This window comes from Ascochyta rabiei, chromosome 13 (assembly GCF_004011695.2).
Source record: "Ascochyta rabiei chromosome 13, complete sequence".
Taxonomy (NCBI): domain Eukaryota; kingdom Fungi; phylum Ascomycota; class Dothideomycetes; order Pleosporales; family Didymellaceae; genus Ascochyta; species Ascochyta rabiei.
Window position 1 is genome coordinate 1,387,914 of NC_082417.1, and position 21,865 is coordinate 1,409,778.

At 49.0% G+C, this 21,865-nt stretch overlaps 3 protein-coding genes across 3 annotated transcripts, besides 15 other annotated features; 2 read left to right on the plus strand and 1 right to left on the minus strand.

Moving 5' to 3' along the window:
• Window positions 1-310: 310 nt before the first annotated feature.
• On the minus strand, window positions 311-8,192 carry EKO05_0007950 (uncharacterized protein; the record flags this gene model as incomplete). The annotated part of the gene is made up of 3 exons (XM_038941165.1): window positions 311-1,570; window positions 1,621-7,458; window positions 7,713-8,192. 3 exons carry the CDS (start codon window positions 8,190-8,192, stop codon window positions 311-313), a joined length of 7,578 nt encoding a protein of 2,525 aa, XP_038796910.1.
• Window positions 8,193-8,895: 703 nt separating this feature from the next.
• Window positions 8,896-9,902, plus strand: EKO05_0007951 (uncharacterized protein; the record flags this gene model as incomplete). The annotated part of the gene is made up of 2 exons (XM_038941094.2): window positions 8,896-9,165; window positions 9,216-9,902. The coding sequence occupies 2 exons, from the start codon at window positions 8,896-8,898 to the stop codon at window positions 9,900-9,902; spliced, it is 957 nt and encodes a 318-aa protein (XP_038796909.2).
• A 539-nt stretch (window positions 9,903-10,441) lies between these two features.
• EKO05_0007952 (uncharacterized protein) lies at window positions 10,442-16,567 on the plus strand (the record flags this gene model as incomplete). The annotated part of the gene is made up of 1 exon (XM_059637163.1): window positions 10,442-16,567. One exon carries the CDS (start codon window positions 10,442-10,444, stop codon window positions 16,565-16,567), a length of 6,126 nt encoding a protein of 2,041 aa, XP_059493146.1.
• Window positions 15,236-15,270: a mobile genetic element.
• A 933-nt stretch (window positions 16,568-17,500) lies between the features above and the next one.
• Window positions 17,501-17,555: a tandem repeat.
• Window positions 17,534-17,557: a tandem repeat.
• A 411-nt stretch (window positions 17,558-17,968) lies between these two features.
• Window positions 17,969-18,452: a mobile genetic element.
• Window positions 18,429-18,450: a tandem repeat.
• Window positions 18,429-18,577: a mobile genetic element.
• Window positions 18,577-18,730: a mobile genetic element.
• Window positions 18,731-18,743: 13 nt separating this feature from the next.
• Window positions 18,744-20,491: a mobile genetic element.
• Window positions 19,075-19,078: a direct repeat.
• Window positions 19,079-20,491: a long terminal repeat.
• Window positions 19,079-21,865: part of a mobile genetic element that runs on past the window's edge.
• Window positions 20,485-20,701: a mobile genetic element.
• Window positions 20,943-21,140: a mobile genetic element.
• Window positions 20,990-21,236: a mobile genetic element.
• Window positions 21,286-21,865: part of a mobile genetic element that runs on past the window's edge.

Below are 21,865 nucleotides of genomic sequence, written 5' to 3' on the forward strand. Positions count from 1 at the left end.
GATTTTACACTAGACACATAATGGGCTATAAAGAGGCCAAAAATCTCCTATGGGGCGTATGTGAGACGAATGAAGATATGGGTAAGGAATTAGGAGCTGTTATTCCCCTAGCACACTTCCTGATAGTAGTGCACTCAGAGTTTAGCGTATGGTGTGGAGGTCTGATTACCCCCTTAGTGAAATCAAACGTAGTCTTTCGCCGTTTGTGGAGACGCCATATAGAGATAGCGTTGCAAACTCCAAATCCTGCTTGTGATAGCATGGCAGTGGGAGAATGCCTGAGGGTCGAAAGGCCCTGGCGGAGTTTGGTCTACACTAAGAATTTACGTTTTCTCCAACTTTGAATGAATCGGCGCACTGTATCATCATCCACAGGCCCGATATTTCGCATACCCTCCGAGTCATTACGACTCCTTTCTGTTTCCAGCAACACACCCCCACAGCTCATTCGTAAAAAGTCAGTCTCGAGAAAATCCACAAGTCGGTTTGCCGGATTAAGGTCCACCTGGCCTGTGGTGCCCGATGAAGGAAATGATCTCACACGCCGAATCCACTCCCCAAAAGAAATAATTTCAGGAATCTCAAGCTCCTGAGCAAGCAAAGGCAGCAAGTCACTCCACGGCTGGCGAACAGGATTATCGATGTGATAAAACCCTCCCTGGGTCATCTCCCCCAGCGCAAGATCAGCACACACGCGTGCCACAGCATCGACAGGCGTCCAGCTCACGGGACCTTCGAACCGAGGCAGCGCCCCCAGTGTCTGTGAGCTCTTGAGCAGGAAAGGGAGGTGCTCGGTCTCGTTCCAGTATCCTGAAGTGGAGGATCCAGCGACTTGTCCAAGCCGCACGACCGTTACTTTGAAGCGAGAATGATGCTGATGCAGTGTGGCGTCAAGCATGCGTTCGCAGACGTATTTTGCGTCGCCGTAGCCATTGGGTAGCACATGCTCGATGGTCATACGCTGCTCAGGCACCGCAGATGATCCCTCGTGCAGGGGATAGTGGCCTACAGTCGCGATGGAAGATATGAACTGGAAGCCCACTTCAAAATTAGATGGGCGTTTTGAAGATATGAGTGCTGCAAAGTCGATGAGGTTACGAAGGACACGGAATTGTGGGGTGAAGGCTGAAAAGGGCTGTTTCGCGTTCATGGGCCACGCATTGTGAACGATGTGTGTTACAGTGTTGACAAGCGAGTCGTATGTGTGAGGTGGAAGGCCAAAGTGTGGCTTCGTGATATCGACTTCGAATACGGAGACTTTGTTCGTTGCCTGTGGAGAGAGGATGATGTCTCTTGATGTAAGGGCGATCAGCTGGCGCGCGAGAGGATCGAGGCCAGAGGATCTATTTCGTCGATTTAGACAGATGATTGACGATATCGCGGTAAGATTGGCGTAATGAGCGACCATATGTGTTCCAAGGCTACCAGTGGCGCCGGTGATGAGAACGCATTGTCCTGATCGGCGAGCGTCGTGGGAGACCGAGTCCAATCTTGGAGGCAATGCGAAGTCAGCAGTATTTCCGCGGATGGCTCTCTCAGTCGAAGCCCTCCTTTCGACATGACGGAAGTCCTACTGGTTTGGTCAGTGAGTTGTAGATTGTGATGTCATTCATTGCTCACCTCGCTCTTTCCATGCTTTGAAGGAGGCAACAAACGCTCAGCTTGTGTGCCTCCTGCTGTGGCAATAATTAGCCGTTCGCAGTTGATTTCTTCCGCACTTCCATCGCTCCAATCGACATGCCCATAACCAACACTGTGCAGGACTTTTTCCCATGCCTGGGGTGAGGTTACAGCATGCTGTCTGTCATCTTCGAACATCCACCAGCCTTCAAAAACACCAAAGATGATGTCGCACCAATACATGGGCTCTGTCATCTCGAGTAGAAGTAACAAGCCATCCGGTCGAAGCATCTTGCGAATATTCGTGGTCGATAGAGGCAGACTGCGCGTTGCGTGCACAGCATTGCTTGCGATGACGACATGTTGGCTGTGCAGCAAGTCCTTTGCGGGTTCCTTCTCAATATCGTGGACTCTAAACTTCATGAAAGGATACTGCTTGAACTTCTTCCTCGCTGCAGCGACGAAACTGGATGCCAGGTCGGTGAAGGTGTACTCAACCATGATGCCCAGATTGGCCAACAGGGGAATCAGAGTCCTCGTCGTGGCACCAGTGCCGGCCCCCATTTCAAGAATCTTCAAAGGTCCCTGTTCCCGACTTTGCAGATGTGATGATGCAAGACGACGAAGGAAATCGCCCATTTGATCGTAGTACATCTTATTCATCGGGAAGTCAGCGTACACAGCGCCGACGAGCTCACGGCCTCGTTCGGTGCCGAAGATGAGTTTGATACCATCTTCCTGTCCTGTTATGATATCGGAGAGACGCGAGCCAGTATAGTACGCTAGCTCGTTGCAGCACGCGTGCTCTGGGAAATTGTCGAGTAGGCCGCGAAACAGGTCGCTACTCGTCTTTGATGGAACCGGGACATCAGTACGGGTGATTCCTCCATTATTGTGCTGCACGACCCTGGCTTTTTCGAGTACCGTATAAAGATATTGTGCAAACTTCTTTTGGTCGCCAGCATGCGTGATAAATGATAGCTCTTGACCTGGTTTTGCAGCACCAAGATCACATCCCAGGTTTCGAAACGCTTCAACAATGAGTGCTACGCACATTTCATCTTGATGCGGCGCGACGGTTTGCAGATACCCGTGAATGCCATACTGTTCCATAAGCTTATCGGTCTGCAACTTTGACTCGCTGAAAGCTTTGACTACGGCGTCTTGAGACAAGACGAGGTCAAACGGGAAGGCCTCGGCTTCGTCTGGAACTGACATAGGCGTGATTGAATCGACAGTGTCCGTGTCATTGTCGTCCGAAGACGTTGGCGCAGATGAGATGTCTGGGCCGATGATTGTTGTCCCGAGCGCTCCCTGCACGCAGCGGAGCAGATCCGGTAGATCAGTGACGTGTGCGAGCTCGTCTTGAGGTAGTGTGCAACTGAACTCGTTCTCAATCTCTTTTGCCATCTCCATTCCCATGAGTGAGTCAACACCGATGTCGCCGAGCTCGACGTTGTCTTTGATCTCGTCAACGTCGAGGCCAGATAATTCGGCCAAAATTGCTTTGAGTCTCTTGAAAACATCCTCTTGCGTGCTTTTGGGTGCTCGGATGGTCTCCGCAGCATACACGGTCTTAGGAGGCGCCAAATCGGGGAGAGGGATGGATGCTGAGAGAACCGGAGGACCGCCCTTGACCACTGGCTGTACCGGTCCGTCTATGTCGCGAGATAGACGGGACAGCAATTTCCCCATCGACAATCTCGACACCTTTGCGTATTGAATACCCAAAATAGCCTCAACAAGCCTCCCAGTTCCAGCATCAAAGACGAATACATCTGACAACGTGGTTGTACCGTCTGCGGAGCGCGAGTGTTGCCCAAAGATATCCCATTTATCAATCGAACAAGTCTGTGGCTTTGTCATGGTGGGGGCACGTATCCACTGCTCGATACCATTGGCGATCCACATGTCTTTCTCGCTTTCCTCCGCCATGCAGTTTACCCAGATCCCGGCTACCTGACAGAATGCGTCCGACAAAAAAGCATCGAGCCAAGTTTTGCCCGTGTGCTTCTTGATGACACGGCCAGCCGATTCTGATCCTCGGCCGACAAGCTTCTGCAAGCCAAAGTAAAGAGGAGAATACTGGACGATAGGCGAGAATACACGGTAGATACTCCTCTGGCCCTGGAGTACGTCGTCTGGGTTTTCCGATTGCAGAAGTTTTATGCATCGGCGGTGGCTAACGAGTCGTTCGTAACGCGCAAACTCTGCCTGATAGTGGATATCGACTGATTTGCGGAAATGGATTTCACCAGATACATGAGTAGTGGGCACGGCACTTGTGGGGCTTGTGGATGTCCACTTCCAGCTCCAACTTGTGCGCTCAACATCTAGCGCTTCAGCCTCAAGCCATACAGAACGCGAAGCGTCAACACATATGGGGACAAGGTTCGTCATGCTGCGGATCTGCGGTTGGACTTCATCGCCCGCGAGATGTCCGAAGAGACTCCTCAGCGCTTCGATGGCAATATCGATCTGCACTGTTGCTGGGCAGATTGGTGCTACGCCGGCAATAACGTGACCAGCAACGATATCATGGTACTTCGGTAGCATGGTGTTGATTCGGAACCTGGCGGAGCGTTGCTGAGTATCTTGGTATCCAGTGAATGTGTAGAGCTCTAGCAGGATCTCCTCCATCTTCTCGTTCACGATGGTCGTAACCTTTGGAGGGGCCTTAAGCTCAAGCCAGTGTCTATTCCTCTCAAACTGGTATGGTGGCAGCAGTATGGAGTCGTAATCCTCTGTTTGAGCCCTTGAATGACCCCAGTACGTTACATTGACTCCAGCTTTCCAAAGAGCCATTGTGGAGTCAATGAGTCTCTGTAAGCCTTGAGAACCTGATAAATTTACGGCCTGCAAATGGTGATCCGATGGTTTTGCAAGAGACTTGGTTGCCATTGAAGTGATGGTCGCGTTGGAACCCGCTTCAAGCCAAACGGCGGAAGGATACCTCTTTGCAAGACGACGAACAGCATGAGAGAAATACACAGGCTGTCTCAAATGATCGGCGACGACATCCGCGTCGAATGGCTTCATGTACATGGAGCTATTGGAAGACCTCTCGAAATGAAGTGTTGGCTGGTTGAAGGTAAGATCCTTGCCAATTTGCTGCAGTTTTGGTCGGAGTGAATCGACCAGACCAGAGTGAAAGGCGTTCGAGACGCTCAATCTTTTTACTCGCAGGTGAGGATACTTTTCCGAAACTGTTGCTTGAATAAGATCAACACTGTGTACAGATCCAGCTACGGTGTAGCATTGCGGAGTATTGTAGCATGCGATGGACGCGTCGTGGACTTGATCGACATCGGCTAATACTTTCAAGACGTCGTCCTCATCTGCATCGATGACTAGCATGGAGCCTTTCTCGGGACCCCAACTTTCTCGGACAACGGTAGCACGACGGATGATCATTTTCATTGCGTCCTCGAGACCGATCACACCAGATAAGCACATGGCTGTTAGCTCACCAAAACTGTGACCGACTACGGCAACGGGCCTGACACCGCACTCGATCCAGCACTGAGCGGTACTGTACTGCAGCGCAAACAACGCAGCTTGGAGGAGAACAATATCGGAGATGGGTGTGTCTTGGAAGACCGCGGGGTAGATGCTTCCGGCACCAAGTGCGATGGCCAAGTCGTTGCAGCGATCCATGTGCTGGCGTAGAAGGGTGATCCTGTTGTATAAAACCCGATCAAGGTTGATAGTTGTCGACATTTGGCCGCCGAAGCATAGAATGACTGGCTTGGACGAGGACACGTCGGTGAAACTTGTGGCAACCTTGTCGAGTTCGGCGAGCTTTCCAAAAAGATCCGGGACCGACCGGGCACTTAACAGTAGAGCTCGGGGAAGTGAGCGGTTCGATTGTCGTGAGATGTTGAATGCAAGATCTTGTATAGGCGCATTTGGTTTCCGGTTGAGTTGATCGCGGAGCTTGGTAGTGAAAGAACGTATGCTTCTGTCATCGAGACCAGCAAACCAGAACGGATATCGGATATCTGAATCCTCTTTCCCACGCTTAACAGTTGCAGCGGCTTCAGGGCTAAGTTTGGGAGCCTGAGTAACAACCATAGAGGCATTGCTCCCGCTCGCACCGTAGTTGTTGATCAGCGCGGCCTTGAACTCAGCATTCCATGGCTTCAGTTCAGTCGAGATCTTGATGCCATCGTTTGCGTTCGCGCCTATTGCCGGGTTCAAAACGGAGTGACTTGCCTGGGGCGGTATGGCAGCCTCGTGCATCATACACAGCACTTTGATGAGACTGACGGCACCAGAGCTGCCTTCTGTGTGCCCGACCAGGCCTTTCACCGAGCCCAACTCCAACGCAACCGGTCTTTCTATCCGGTTGCCTTTTTCTTGTCCGAAAATATGACGGATGGCGGCGTATTCTGCAGGATCGCCTACTGGTGTTCCTGTACCATGCGCTTCGACCACGGAAACATCCTGCGCATCCAGTTTGGCCGTCTGCAGTACTGATCTGAAGAGGGTTGACAGAGAGGGTGCGTTAGGGACTACGATGGGCGTGTCGTTGCTATTCTGAGCCACGGCGGTACCAGAGATGACACCAAAGATGACATCCCCATCTTCTCTTGCTTTGGACAGCGACTTGAGGAAGACAGCCGTAACCGCTTCTCCGCGGCAGTAGCCGTCTGCATTCGCGTCGAACGGCTTGCAAGCACCGGTCGGACTGAGGAACGATGCACCAGCAAGGTTCTGATAAACACCTGGCTCACTGATGGTGTTTGTGCCACCAGCGAGCGCGGCAACGACCTCCCCGGACAGGATAGCACGACATGCGGTGTGGATGGCGACTGCAGACGCAGAGCAGGCTGTGTCGAGCGTAAGCGAAGGGCCGAGCCATCCAAAGTAGTGTGAGAGCTTCCCAGCCACAAAGGATCGCAGGGTGCCCGTTGCAGTATATGCGGTTGGCGCGTGGTGCGAGCAGTTGGCTACGTAATCGTTGCCGCACATGCCGATGTAACAGCCAATGTTCTTCAGGTCGGCGGCCGAAGCTCCGCTACCGGCATCGGCCTTGTTGGTGTCGTTAAAGTAGCCCGACATCTCGACAGCCTGGTAAGCACACTGAAGCAGGAGTCGTTGCTGAGGGTCCATGCTGGAGCTCTCCCTGGGTGTCTTCTTGAAGAATTTGTGGTCAAAGTCCTCTACGCCATCGATGAAGTTTCCGTACCAGTTCTTGGCGGCATCGTTTTCCCGGAAAACGGTGTCGAAGGAAAACTTATCTTCGGACACACGCCTGTGCTGCGACCTTCCTGCCGCAAGGAGGTTCCAGAATTCAGGAAGAGAGGATGCTCCGGCGACGTTTATCGACATACCGACGACAGCAACATCGTCCGTGTTCACTCGTCGCGACAGTGCAGTCGCATTGTCAAAGTATGTAGTTCGTCCAGCAAAACTGCTTGATACACTTGATGGAATGCAACGTTCGCCAAAGGAGACAAAGCATGCACTCTTCGGCGGATACGACGCTTTGAGGTCCGAAATAATGTTATACCACTCACACTTGTGCAACAGGATAGCCTGGAGTGCAAGCTTGTGATGACTCTCTTGGCTGTTGAGCAGAGCTTCACCAGCTTTGGCTCTGGTCGGGATCTTTGGCGTGGACGAAGAGAACGCGAATGCGGGATGTTTGTCGCAGAAGTCCATGATCGAGTCAAACGATCCACGGTGGTCGTATTCACTGTGGAAACGTCCTGAGAGCCCCAATTCGGTGGTAGAAAAACCCGCATCCCTCAGGGCCTTTTGAAGCGGCTCGAGGGTCGAGACGGTCGTCGTGACAGACATGCGCGTTATGTCGTATGCTACTGAGATGTAGGCCTAAATCCAGCATACGGTTAGATTGTTCGTAATCCTGGCGCATAAGAGACCGAGAGTGACAGGTCTCATCATGGTCCTTTTGGGGGGAAGAGAAGACTCGCCTCTGGGAAATCTGCTAGGGTATCGTCTAAGCTGTTGCTCGCGATAGTGGCACCGGCGCGCTTCCAAGCGACAGATAGCGTCTTCGACGGACCTCTCGTGTCATGAAGATGTTGTTTATCGACTACAGCACCAACAAGCATTGCTAATCGTACTGCTACTCCAGCATTTTGATCGAAATCTGTAGCCGTTGACTGGTACGTACGGGCGACGGCGAAGGCACTGAGCAATCCAATACAGAACCCGGCCGTCTCCTTGACCACTGGCTTTTGATGTTCGGCTTGCTGGCCGTCAAGAAACGCGCTGTATTGCACAAGTTGCTCTATTACGACTAGTGGTGCGAGAAGCGAGTTCGATAGCTGCTTAGTGTCCAGAGAGAGGTCAGCAGTGTTCAGCCATTTCGCTATGTTATCGATCTGGGTCTTGCTGGCTACATCATGTAGATCGGGAATTTCGGCAGTCAAGGTCTTATAGTGCGCAGGTAGCGAGCTAATAACGTCTTTAACCCAGGCATGTTGTGGCGAAGAGAGGATAGTGGTTCGCAGTGCACTGAGATTCGACTGTGAAAAAGACCGTGTGAGAGAGCCAAATATGAGGACTGCCGGTTCATGGTTGCGGGATATAGAGGATGACATGGCTGGTAATTGAGTGATCTTTGTCAAGACAAAGCGAGGAATAGTATCAGAAAATTGACGAAGAATCGATGCAGGTATTGCACAAAAGTATAAAAAAGCGCAATGATCTTCAAGGCGGAAAGGTATGCCTTGCGCCTAAATGCTATATACACTGCAAGATCGTAGTATTAGCTTCGGCTGAGCAACGCGCCATCTCAATTATCTATGGTTGGACTTTGTTTACGTGGGTGAAGGCCAAGGCCGTGGCCAATGTCTTCGGCCCCAGCGATCCGGACTATCTTGGCCTTACAAATTCTCGGAGTAACTTTTCGGACTCACAAACGCACCACGAAACCCCGTACAAGCCTGAAATCGTGAACCTCAACCCTCGGCACTTTTTCCATGGCAGCGGTGCTACCGTTACGGAGCCATGCAAGTCCGGCAAAACGATGCGAATTGGTACAGACTACGTTTCGAGCCATCGCTTTATCCTTAAGAGTTCATAAACATGGTCTTAAATATTGCTATTTCTGTAGTCAACACAGTCTTTTTCCAAGGGGACAATCATTCTTTCAGTTACACTTGATCTGCTTTAATTGAACAGCTCCGTTCCTGAACTCAACGTTACAGTGGGCACATTCAATTCTTTGCTCACTCACGCATCAACACATCCAAAGCTCTTTACATCGACAACAAGTCATTCTACCAAGTGAACCCAATCAAGATGTCCGCTCCCAGTGTACCAATCGCCATCATTGGTATGAGTTGCCGCTTTGCTGGTGGCGCCACCGATCCCGAGAAGCTCTGGCAACTCTGCGCCGGGGGAAGAACAGGGTGGAGCGAGATTCCAGAAGATAGATACAACATCGATGGCCACTACCACCCCCGGCCCGACAATCTGAACACCACCAATGTGAAGGGAGCATGTTTTCTTGACGAAGACGTTGGGAATTTCGATGCCACGTTCTTCAATCTGCCCGCTGAGACGGCTGCGGTCAGTAGTGGCTTCTTCCAAACGTATACATTCCAGCTGACAGGGAACAGTGCCTGGATCCGCAATTCCGACTCATGCTCGAAGGTACCTACGAAGCTTTTGAGAACGCAGGACTCACCATGAGCGATGTCGTTGGCTCCGACACATCCGTCTATGCAGGCTCATTCTTCAAAGATTATCACGATGCTGGACTTCGCGACGTCACCACATTGCCTCGTTTCTTTCTCGTTGGTGTTGGGTCTGCCATGGCATCGAACCGTCTGTCTCACTACTTCGACTTACGGGGAGCCTCGATGTCCATCGATACGGGATGCTCGACAACACTGACTGCGCTGCACCAAGCTTGCAATGACCTCCGAAATCATGAGTCGACAATGTCCGTGGTGTCTGGAGCCAATCTGATGCTCAATCCGGATATGTTCATCACCATGTCCTCAATAGCATTAATCTCGAAGGATGGCCGATCCTTCGCGTTCGACAGTCGCGCGAACGGATATGGACGCGGCGAAGGAGTGGCGACCCTCGTACTGAAGCGCCTTGATGACGCGCTCCGCGATGGAGACCCTATCCAATGTGTTATCAAAGAGACTGGCCTGAACCAAGACGGGAAAACGGAGACCATCACCACACCAAGTCAAGCGGCGCAAATTGCACTCATGCAACGTGTCTACAAGAAAGGTGGCCTCGATCCGAAAGATACTGGCTATTTTGAGGTTCGTTATCACGTGATCCTGTGAAACCCCCGCGTCGCGCTAATCTCACGAAGGCTCACGGCACTGGAACACCGACCGGAGACCCGCTGGAGGTGGGCGCGATTGCCGCAGTATTCAAAGATTCTAGAAGGGATGGTGCTCCTCTTCCGATAGGATCGATCAAGCCCAATGTCGGACACACAGAATGTGCTTCTGGGTTGGCGAGTATAGTGAAGGTCGTCAAAGCCATTGAGAAGGGGCTCATCCCTCCACTGGCAAACTTGGAAACCATCAACCCCAAGTTAAAGCTCGATGACTGGAATTTGAAGGTAATCCCTATGATATGCCTCTTTATCCTCACTGTCACATACTGACATGCTTTCTTCCGGTAGATTCCTCGTGTCGTCGAGCCCTGGAATGCAGTTTGCCGACGCGCCTCCGTCAACAACTTTGGATATGGCGGTGCAAACTCGCACGTCATTCTGGAGAATTACACGCCACGTCGTCCTGCTGCAGACCTCAACTTATCCCCTTCTTCCAAGGTATACGTGCTAAGTGCTAAAGATGAGCACGCTGCCAAAGCAATGGTGTCCAACCTACGCGATCACATACTTGATGTAAGCGATACTTCGCTGTACCAGAATGATCTGGCATACACTCTTGGTGAACGTCGTTCAGCGTTTCCGTGGGTAGCAGCGGCCTCTGCGTCTTCTCTTTCCGAACTTGTCCAATTGATCGATGCTGGCAAGATGAAGCCCAGACGTAGGAACGACGTTCCAAAACTCGGCTTTGTTTTCACCGGTCAAGGAGCGCAGTGGTGGGCAATGGGTCGCGAACTTATCTCCGCCTACCCAGTCTTCCGCCAGGCGTTGTGCGAAGCGGATCGGTACCTACGCGAGTTCGGCGCAACCTACAGCCTCATGGAAGAACTATACCAAAGCGAGAAGACTACACGGGTCAACGAAGCAGCACTGGGCCAGCCGGTGTGTGTTGCTGTACAAATCGCACTCGTTCGCCTCTTGGACTCCTGGGGTGTGAAGCCCACCGCCGTTACTAGTCACTCCAGTGGTGAGATTGCCAGTGCGTACGCCGCAGGTGTACTCAGTTTTCGTAGTGCCATGGGTGTTGTGTACGCCCGTGGTACCCTTGCCAGTGAAGTGGCAAAATACTCGAACCTCGGCCCTGGCGGAATGATGGCTGTTGGTCTTGGTGTCGATGACGCACAACAGTACGTCTCGCGTGTCGCTGCTGGCCGTGTCGTAGTCGCATGCCGAAACAGTCCGTCGAGCGTAACCATTTCGGGAGATCTTCCTGGGATTGAGGAGCTTGAGACGCTGTTGCAGGCAGACGGGATATTCGCACGAAAGCTCCAGGTCCCGGCCGCATACCATTCTCACCATATGGAACCACTTGCAGAGGCCTACGCAGAGTGGTTGAACGCGAACGTCACACCGGAGCCAGAAATGAAAGACGTAATCTACTCCTCGCCAACAACAGGTCAACGTATGTCAGATGTAAAGGAAATCGGTGCTGCCAATCATTGGGTCAAGAGTCTTACACAGCCGGTGCTCTTCGTCGAATCCTTCACGGATATGTGCTTTTCCGCACCAGGCCAGCCCAGCAGTGTGGACATGGTCATCGAACTGGGCGCTCACCCCGCTCTATCTGGACCCATCCAAGACATAACCACGCTCGATGTCTTCAGTGGATCCTCAGTCGGCTATGCTAGCTGCTTGGTTCGCAAGAAAAACGCCGTTCAAACAATCCATGCATTGGCATGTGAACTGATACACAAAGGCTTTCCACTGAACATGGCTGCGGTTAATCTTACGGTCCAAGGACAAGTTTTGACCAACCTGCCCAAATATGCCTGGAATCATCAAAGCCGCCACTGGTACGAGCCACGCATGAATCGAGCGCATCGCATGCTATCTGAGGGACCGCACGATTTGCTCGGTTCCCTCATGACTGGTACAAATCGCGTCAACCCTACCTGGCGGCGAATAATCGCCCCATCCTCAGTGCCTTGGATCAGAGATCACAAGCTCCAGGGCACGACTGTCTATCCTGGAGCTGGCTTGATCTGTATGGCTCTCGAGGGCCTCATACAAACCGAGAAGCACAACCAAGATTCGATATCTGGATACCGTTTGCGCGATATCGATATAATTGCAGCATTAGTCATTCCGGACGGCGAGAATGGTGTTGAGGTTCAACTGTCGCTTAAACCGTGTGATGATAAGGACATCTACGCCACAACCTGGAGCGAATTCCAGGTCTTCTCCGTCACACAAGATGATCAGTGGAAGGAACACTGCCGCGGTCTTATCTGCATTGAGCGCGGGAGCGCACCCGCCCCTGCAGGCCCTGTCGCTGTACGCAAGATGACAGAGTATCGCACAAGTGTTGGCCCATCGGACGTTTACGAGTCTATGCATCGCGTGGGAATTCAGCACGGTCCCATCTTTCAGAATCTCAAGACAGTGCGGGCTCGTTCTCAGGGCTCTTTTGCGGTGCTTGAAGTTGCGGATACTGCTTCCGTCATGCCATATCAGTTTGAGCATTCGCACCTCATCCACCCGACAACTCTCGATACTGTCTTCCAGGCCGTCTACGCAGCATTACCCGCTGCCGGAGCACAACTCGCGTCTGCACAGGTTCCGCGCTCGATCAAGAACATGTGGATCTCGAACAGTATCAAGCAAGGCTCTGGAACTTCTTTTAGTGCTCACTCGCAGGTCTGCGACAACAATAAACAGAGCTTCAAGGCAGATGTTACGGTTGTCGATGGTGACGACGAACAGCCCGTCATCACTATTGAAGAGTTCTTCTTCCAATCGATTGGTAGCGTACTGGATAGCGGTGAGCTGTGTGAGAACGACAAATTTCTTACCTCAAAGTGGGTTCCGGACGTATCGATGATGAAGCCAGCACAAATCAAGCAGCAGTTAGCTTGCGAGGCTAGTTCAACTGAGGAGCAGGCACTGATCGATACGAAGTTAGTGTGCTCCTGGTTTCTCCAAGACGCTCTTGCGGCTATCACTACCGTCGACGTCCAGAGTATTCAAGGCCACTTCAAACGTTACTATGCCTGGATGAAAGCTCAGACCATAAACCTCAAGACCGCCCCTGCCACTCAAGAAGAAAGAGCGACTCTCATTGCAAAGGTTGCAGCAGGCAGTGCCAACGGGAAACTCATGTGTAACGTGGGACCGCACTTGGTCGACATTATTTGTGGACGTGTCTCTCCCCTCGAATTCATGGAGGAAAATCAAATTCTCCACCGATTCTATCGTGAGTGTCTAAAGCTTGATCGCAGCAGGAGTCACATGGCAAAGCTGGTCCGTCTCCATGCGCTCAAGAACCCTCGCGCTAAGATCCTCGAGATCGGCGCAGGTAGCGGTGGTACGACCCATCATATTCTGGAAGCCCTGGGCCATGAGGACCCTCTTTGCGCTTCTTACGACTATACCGATCTGTCCGATGAATCTTTTGAAGCTGCTCAAGACGAGTTTGTAGCGTGGAAGAGCCTTCTGTCGTTCCAGAAACTAGACATTGAGCTGGATCCTTCGGTGCAGGGCTTTGATGCGGGATCCTACGATCTTGTCATTGCCTCGCAGGTCTTGCACAGAACCAAGTCTATGGATGAGACGCTTGCAAACGCGCACAAGCTGTTGAAACCAGGTGGTAAGCTCGTCGTTCTAGAGTCAACCCAAGACCAGGCAGATTTCCGGATGACATTTGGCTTGCTGCCGGACCAATGGCTTGGCGAAGAAGAATACCGAATCTTAACCACATCGCTATCCGCCGACACTTGGAACGAAGTCCTCCAGAGCAACGACTTCAGCGGGGTAGACGTGGAAGTTCGTGATTGCGAAAGCGATGCTGTCTACTCCTACAGTGTTATGACGGCTTCAGCTGCGAGCAAAAGCCCGTTGTATCACCCAGATGTTGTCATCGCAATTCCCACGATCGCTCCGCCTCGAGAGTGGTTAGACAGCCTTGTTGAAGCTGTGACCACAACAATCGGCAAAAAACCTTCCATCCAGCCGTTTGAAAACCTTGATATTGAAGGCAAGGTGGTAATTTTTCTTCCCGAGCTGTCTAATAAGCTTCTTGTCAGCCCCACGGATGACCAATTCGCTTCAGTGCGAGATGTTTGCACCAAATCCAAAGGTCTGCTCTGGATCACACGAGGGGGGTCAGTAGAAAGCTCTGATCCGTTCTCAAGTTTGGCTTCCGGGTTTCTTCGTATTCTCCGGTTGGAATACGTTGGGAAACCTCTCGCAACTCTTGACCTCGACGGTGCCAATCCCTGGTCGTCCAGCACAGTCTCAACAATAAGCAATGTTTTTGCAAGCGTCTTGGGCAATCCTGGTGAGGCCGGACCTCGCGACTACGAGTTTGCGGAGCGCAACAGCACCATTCATGTCCTGCGTTACTTCAAGGACCATGAACGAAACAAGACTTGGTTTCAAGACACTACAGAGTCCGATACCGCTACACAGCAAAAGTTCTTCGACAGGCCAGTACATCTGACAATTGAAAGCCCTGGACAACTGGGCAGTATTGTGTTTGCACCTAGTCCTGACCAAGCAAGGACAGAGATCCCGGCGAACGAGCTGGAGATTCGTCCTCACGCTTTTGGCATCACTTCTCGGGACATTAGCGTTGTGACCAACGCTATTCAAGACAGAACAATGGGGTTCGAATGTGCAGGCACCATTACAAAGGTCGGTTCCTTGGCTTTGCTCGAAGGTTACAAGGTCGGCGATCGTGTTGCAGCCGTCACGACGGGCGGATACGGCACCATAGTTCGTGTACCCTGGACTAGCGCCGTGCACATCCCAGCCGCTATGGGAATGGAGCTCGCTGCTGCATTGCCTGTGCCCTATACGACAGCATGGATCGCGCTCATAGACACTGCCAACATTGGAAAGGGGAACACCGTTTTGATCCACGACGCTGGATCAGCTGTTGGTCAGGCTGCAGTCGCCCTCGCCCAGCATGTCGGTGCTGAGATATTTGCTACGGCGAGCAGTGCTGAACATCGCAGCTTCCTGAGACGCGTCATTGGACTCAAAGCCGACCACATCTTCTCGAACACCGATTCTGCCTTCGCCGCCACTGTTCATCGAAAGACGCAAGGTCGCGGTGTAGATGCGGTCCTCAATACGCTAGAAGGACCCCTTCTCCAGGAAACACTCAACTGCGTTGCCCCTCTTGGTCACTTCATCGAGCTCGGGAAAAGAGACCTTGAGCGAAACAGCCGTCTAGACATGGGCGCGTTTGCGAGGGGGATTACACTCTCAGCGATTGACATTGCCCTTCTCGCGGAACACAAGGGAGGCCAGGTTCATCGAGCTTTGATATCGACCACAGAGCTTCTTAAAGCAAGAAAGATACGCGCTGTGCCTATCTCGGTACACGACATATCCGAGGTAATCCAGGCCTTCCGAGACACGCAATCGAGCGGATCGCCAGGAACAGTGGTTTTATCAGTGAAACCTGATAGTTACGTGCCGGTAAGTAATCCTCGTTTGATCTTTGAAGGACATCATCTAACAGTACACAAGGTGATTCGCCAAATGCCCGCTGTTCAGTTGGACTCGAATGCGTCCTTTGTTGTTGTTGGCGGGTTTGGAGGCATCGGTCAGAGCATCTGTCTCTGGCTTGCTGAACACGGCGCCAGGAATCTAATCGTTCTCTCCCGAAGTGCTAACGCAGCTGACAAGGCAGCACCTCTACTCAGCGACCTCCACGCCTTAGGATGCCAAGTCAGATCTGTCGCATGTGACATCACCAACGAAGACGACGTGAAACGTGCGATCAAGAGTTGCAAAGATATGGCTCCCATTCGTGGCGTGATTCAGGGCGCCATGGTCCTCCGCGATTCCATTCTCGAGAAGATGTCGCTTGCCGATTACACGGCGGGCCTACGTCCCAAAGTCCAAGGAACTTGGAATCTCCACAAAGCTTTTGCGACCACTCCTCTTGACTTTTTCGTCATCCTCTCTTCCATCGCTGGCGTCATTGGTATTGCATCTCAATGCAACTACGGCGCAGGTGGTGCATTCCAAGACGCGTTGGCAGCGCATCGCACAAGTCAGGGCCTCCCATGTGTCTCCATTGACATTGGAGCGGTGAAGAATGTTGGCTACGTTGCCGAGCACGACGAGACGCACACCTATCTCAAGAAGCAAGGTCATATGGTCCTTGCGGAGAGCGATGTCCTGAAATCCCTTGCATGCGCCATCACGTCACCATTCGCAACGCAGCTCGTCTTCGGTATCAACACATCGCCCAGTAGCGCACTGTGGGACGAAGGGCCCGCTTCGCGAGACCTCCGCTTCTGGCCCGCCAAATACCGGTCTACGGGCAACGATGATGCAAGTTCAGGCATGGCTGACACGCTTGCTGGGCGCATTGCATGCGCAAAATCGCTCGAAGAAGCCGCCGCAGCTGTGGGAGCTGAGATCGTCGCCAAGATCATGGATATCTTCATGATTCCGGAAGCTGAAGTGTTTCCCAATATGCCTATGGCTGATTTTGGAGTCGATTCGCTGACAGCCGTCGAGCTGAGAAACACGTTGGCGACCAAAGCTAGCGCTGAGGTATCCATTTTTGATATCATGCAAAGCCCAAGTCTAAGCTCATTAGCTTTGTCGATTGCTAAAAAGAGTACTCATCTGAACCCAACGCTCTTGTAAAAATAAGTAGAAATAGTTTGAAATAATGCTGATCATCAAAATTGAATCCTCCGCTCTGGTGATGCTGTGATGTGAACTGACAACACGAACGGACATACAAAAAACAATGAATCGATTTGTTCTTTCGCAAGAACTATTCCGAGATTGGACGTGGAGCAATGACGATGCTATAAACGCGGCGGCGTCTCAATCCGAGTTCTAACGGAGTGCCCTCTAGCTGGCAGAATCTGAAGATTCTAGCTTTCCCATATGGAGTGAGTGCCTAACACCACTCTTGTTGTGACGGAGGCCGAATCACGCATTTCGTGATTCGCAATGTGTACCTCGTTTTGTGCTACGGACACACTTCTTAACCTAAAGGTCATGTATAGAACCTCTAGAAAATAATGTTCACATCAATCTAAAGAAGATCATCTGGTTATGATGTTTGTAGAGTTAAACAGAAAGTTGACGCTTGTCGACGTTGATTGTCCAAGGAGATTTGCAGTCGCCTGTCCAAACAACAATACCTGCAACCCAAAAACCAAAACAACGCCATCTCACCTCTAGACCACACCAGCTTGTCCTTCGCACACCCAAGACCTCTGACCAACCTCCTCCTCCTCCCTCACCCCATTTAAACTCCCTTATGCACTTCCCCCACGCCCTATCCGCGAGCCCACCCCCCCCCGTTGTCGCTGCCCAGCAGCAATCAACGCCCCGTATATCTCCTCTCGGCTCGGTGGGTGTCCGGTTGTGTTAGGTTCCGCTACGCGGGATTCATCTCCGATTGCGACTTCTAGCTGGCCACCTATCGTCCACACGCTTACGGAGGGGGGTTATGCGGTGGGTTGTGGGGTGCCTGCCTGTGCGCTGGTGGTAGGCTGGCGAGGGGATGAGGTTGGGGGTGCTGGGTGCTGAGGCGAGGCAGGGGAGCTGAGGGGTCTGCGTTTCTGGCGTTGAGAGGTTGGGGTTGAGATGAGGTCATGGTTGGTGGAGGTGGTGGTGGTGTGATGATTGCGAGTAGCGTTGAGTTATCGGAGTGCCAAAGTAGGCACTGTCAGATGGTTTGGAACTTTGTGGTTCTACAAGATATAGAACCTCTGCAAAAATGTGCGCACCCCCCCCCCCCCCCACGATCTTGGTACGGAGAGAATTCCCAATCTATCCCCCCTTGAAATTGTATCGTAGCGTACTAGTAAGTAAGAGTGACGGCAGGGTGAATGTTCACTATAACCTTAAACGTAGTTAACTACAAGTTATAGGATAGTAGTACTTATAACGTACTCCACAAGCATACCGGTCACCTAAGTGTACCGGTTACTTTTACCATGACCACACTAACACTATAACTACTTTGCAGTACTATAGTACACAGCAGCATTCTACTATACTATACACCATATTGTACTAATCTATAGTTGTCAGATAATATGCCTAATGTGCAAAGATGATAATAAAGGTTATTAATTGATGATTATCTGTTTAGATGGCTGATTTATGTGTGGGTGGCTAGCCTCTAAGTTAACCAAGGTGAACCCCAGCCTGGTTCGGCAAGGTCGGTTATCTAACATACCCCCTCAGCCTTAAGGCTCTATTAAAGCTAGACATTTAGCTCTTATTGTACCTCTAGGTTAGCAAGCTTTTAGTTAAGTAATTCTATTTAGGTGTTAGCTAGCTTTTTTGTTTAGTTTGTCTCTCTAGTTCTAGCTACCTTAAGAAGGTTAATTATTTGCTAATAGGCAGAGCCTTAGTAAATCTGTTGGCTAACATCTTAGTAGATAGGACATAGGCTACTGTTATAGTGTCTTTATTTACTTCTTATTATAGCTAGTAGTTATAAAAATATACATATTGTAGTTTCGTTTGTAGTTTAGAGGCTTTAATTGATTGATTGATTGGTTTAACGTCCTGTGTAAGTCTAAGACTATATAAGACGAGAGCAGTTAAGCTGCTCTAGTAGTTTAAGGAGTGTGTTTTGTGTAAAGGGATAGTAAATATGTGTTTGTGGTCTAATAGTAAGAGCCTGTGTGTTACGATCCACAGAACACGGGAAGGATTCGTCCAATTACAGTGGCTGCGGCACAGTGATTATAACAACAGAACAAACAATAAGTAAGCAACAATTACAATGTCAGCACTCGGTTAAGGGCTAAAGGGACACGTGACCTAATTAGGGCTTAGCGTAATTAGTAAAATTAATTTGATTTGATTTGTAAGTTTAACGTCCTGTGTGGGTCTAAGACTATATAAGACGATAGCAGTTAAGCTACTCTAGTAATTTAAGGAGCGTGGTTGTAAAAGGTAGTAAATATAGGTTCAGAGTCCTGTAGTGAGAGCCTATGCTCTAGGGGGTTAACAGCATTTTTTAGGTGTCTGTTGTTTGTTATAGGTACCACTTGCGGGTGCCTATTCTAGTGTCTGAAATAAAAGTTAGAGTAGCTAGAATTCCCTAGGTTGTGTGTAGTAGTAGTTGCATTAAGAGTTGTTGTCCTTGTAGGTTATCCTGCATTATTTTTCTTACTTATTTGTATTCTTTACAGCTAAGTAGGAGGTGTTAAGTTATTTGTGTGTAGCCGCAGATACATCTATTACTATCTACCTTCTGTAGGTTGTGGAGGTATGCTTTATTATATCTATATCCTAGTTTTAGTTAGTAGTAGGCGCTTGCTATCTCTTGTTTGGTATTTTTAGGTAGTTTTATCCTGTTTATTAGTCCTAGCTAGTATTTTACTACGTAGGTGTCTGTTTTCCTTAGGATTGCTTTGGCTTTGTAGGTAACTAGTTTATAAACCTATTTGTCTGTTGTAATAGCTTTTACTTAGATTCTAGTTATAGCAATACTTGTAGCGTTAGAGGTAGGCCTCTTTTTTGTTGCTTCTTTTGCTAGAAAGTCTGCTTTCTCGTTTCCTGCAATGTCTTAGTGGCCAGGTGTCTATTTAAGGCTTATTGTGGCTCCTTTATCTTTAATAGTTTTAGCTGCCTTTATGCAGCGTATTTGCTAAGCCTATCTAGGCTTGTTTAAAGGAGTTTTTAGTCTTAGGATAGCTGCCTAGTTGTCTGTAAAGACTTAGACGTCCTGTCCTGTATTAGCTATAGTAGCTGCAATTTTAAAGCCTCTTGTTATTCCTTCTAGTTCTCTGTTGTATACAATTTAGCCTTTACTAATGTTGTAGTTTATAGTGTAGATTTCCTTAGGCTCTTAGTTATAGTCTAGGACTGTGATTCCTACTTCTATCCCTAGGCCTCCCTCTACAGAGGAAGCGTCTGTGTAGATAGCTAGTAAATTACTTCCTACTTTCTGTAGTATCTGTGTTTTATGTGCTTTTACTTCTTCTTCTTTTAGTAGTTTTAAGATTTCTGTTTAGTATGCAATAGCATTATTCTAGGGGCAGAAGTAGAAGTCTTTTAGTTTCTCTTCTCTTATGCTAGGTATAGCTTTTTCTATAGACTGTGTAATTTGCATAAGCTGTGTAGGAGGTCCTATTCTTAGCCTAGTATAGTTAACCTCTCTTTGCTCTGTGCTAGAGTCTAGGTCTGTGTTTTGTAGGGTGGATTTTAGCTGTGTTGTAGCAGTGTAGATAGGGTAGTTCTTTAGGAGCTTTCTAGCTCTAAAGGCGTACTTTCTTATTACAGTGTTTAGCCTTATTATAGGAGGGGCTAGTGCTGCCTCTACCTCTTAGGGAATTATAGGTGAGGTTTAGAAGGTGCCTAAGATTTTCCTAAGTGCTAGGTTCTGTAGTCCTTGTAGTTGTTTTGCTATCCTAGCTTGTTGCTTCTAGAAGACCTGGCATCTATAGTCTGCTATGCTAGTAACACAGGCTAGGTATATTTGTTGGAGAGCAGTAGGTGTAAGGCCTTTACTGCTGTTTGCTAGTCTGCACATTCTGTAGAAGGCGTTTCTTACTTAGCTAATCCTTGTGGCAGCATGCTCCTTAAAGGAGATAATTAGTACAATTAGTATTTAGTGTAATTAGTGCTTAGTGTAATTAGAGGATGTATAACACTAATTAGTCTATATTACTACTACAATTATTAAAGTATATAGTTTGTAGGATCACAAGCGTTATAGTTTGTGTTTAACCTTATTAATTAGCTTTGTTATTAGAATATCTTAACCCTGCTTGTAAAACAGATAGTCTACTCTATACTCTTCCTTACTGTTACGAACATGAATCCTAAGAAGGGAATCACTGGGTTTTGTTAATGGATATTACAAGGCGGTACAACGGCTAGTAAGGAGGCTATCACCCTGCAGGTAATAACAAGACAACTTACGTGTAAGCTGCTAGGGCTATAACAGGTAAAGCGTCCTATAAGACAAAGGCTAAGCAAGCTATAGGATTTATAGGACAAATAACTAGCGTCCTATAGGAATCCTATAGGATCCTATAAGACTTATAAGACTATAGGACTTTGTCCTATAAGACTGTAGGACATCTTAAGTATATAGTAAGCAGGAACATAACCTTTATAGTTTATGTTTAACCTTATTAATTAAGTTTGTCTTTAGAATCTTAACCTGCTCTTAAACTAGACAGTCTACTCTGTACTATTTATTGCACCCTATCTTCACAAGCTTTGCTTAGTTAATAACCCCAACCGATCCACCAGTGCTCATCCCTGAGAACTAATAGAATCAGTGCTTACGGTCTTTAACTAAAGTACGACTTTAACACTTACAACCCCAGTTACTATAGTCTTTAACTAGACAACTATCCCTTTAAGAACCCCTGCACGTGCTTATCCCTAAGACCTAATTAAACAATTACTTACCGACTTTGTCTAAAGTGTAAAACTTAACATTTTAAACACCCCTAAGATAAGTACTTTAGGATCTTGCGCTACCTCTAGCAGCACTTGCTCTAGTAATGCAGACATAGAGGTACCTGTTACAAACAACACTATAAACATAGCTAAACTAGACATCTACAATAGAGAACGTAACAAGCTTAATAACTAGCTCCTCTAGTTTAACTTGTTCTTTAAATTCTAAGGAAGTAAGATCTCTAACAGTAAATGTGTTATACTAGCCCCCAGCTCCATGCACAGAAACGCTTTTAAATAGATTAAGCTATTTCTCTAAAAGGCTATATTAAATAAATGTCTAGACAATATCTCTAAATAGTTTAACAACTTTAACAACTTTAAGCAAATAATTAAGCTAATCTTTAGAGTCTTAAACAAACCAGCTATTGTACGTTGTAACATCTAATATATTAAGTAATCCTAATCTACAGCTAAATATACTGCTAAGTTCTAGTAACTTACTACTAACACAAAATAGGATAATACTGCGTTAAAAACTATGTACAAGCA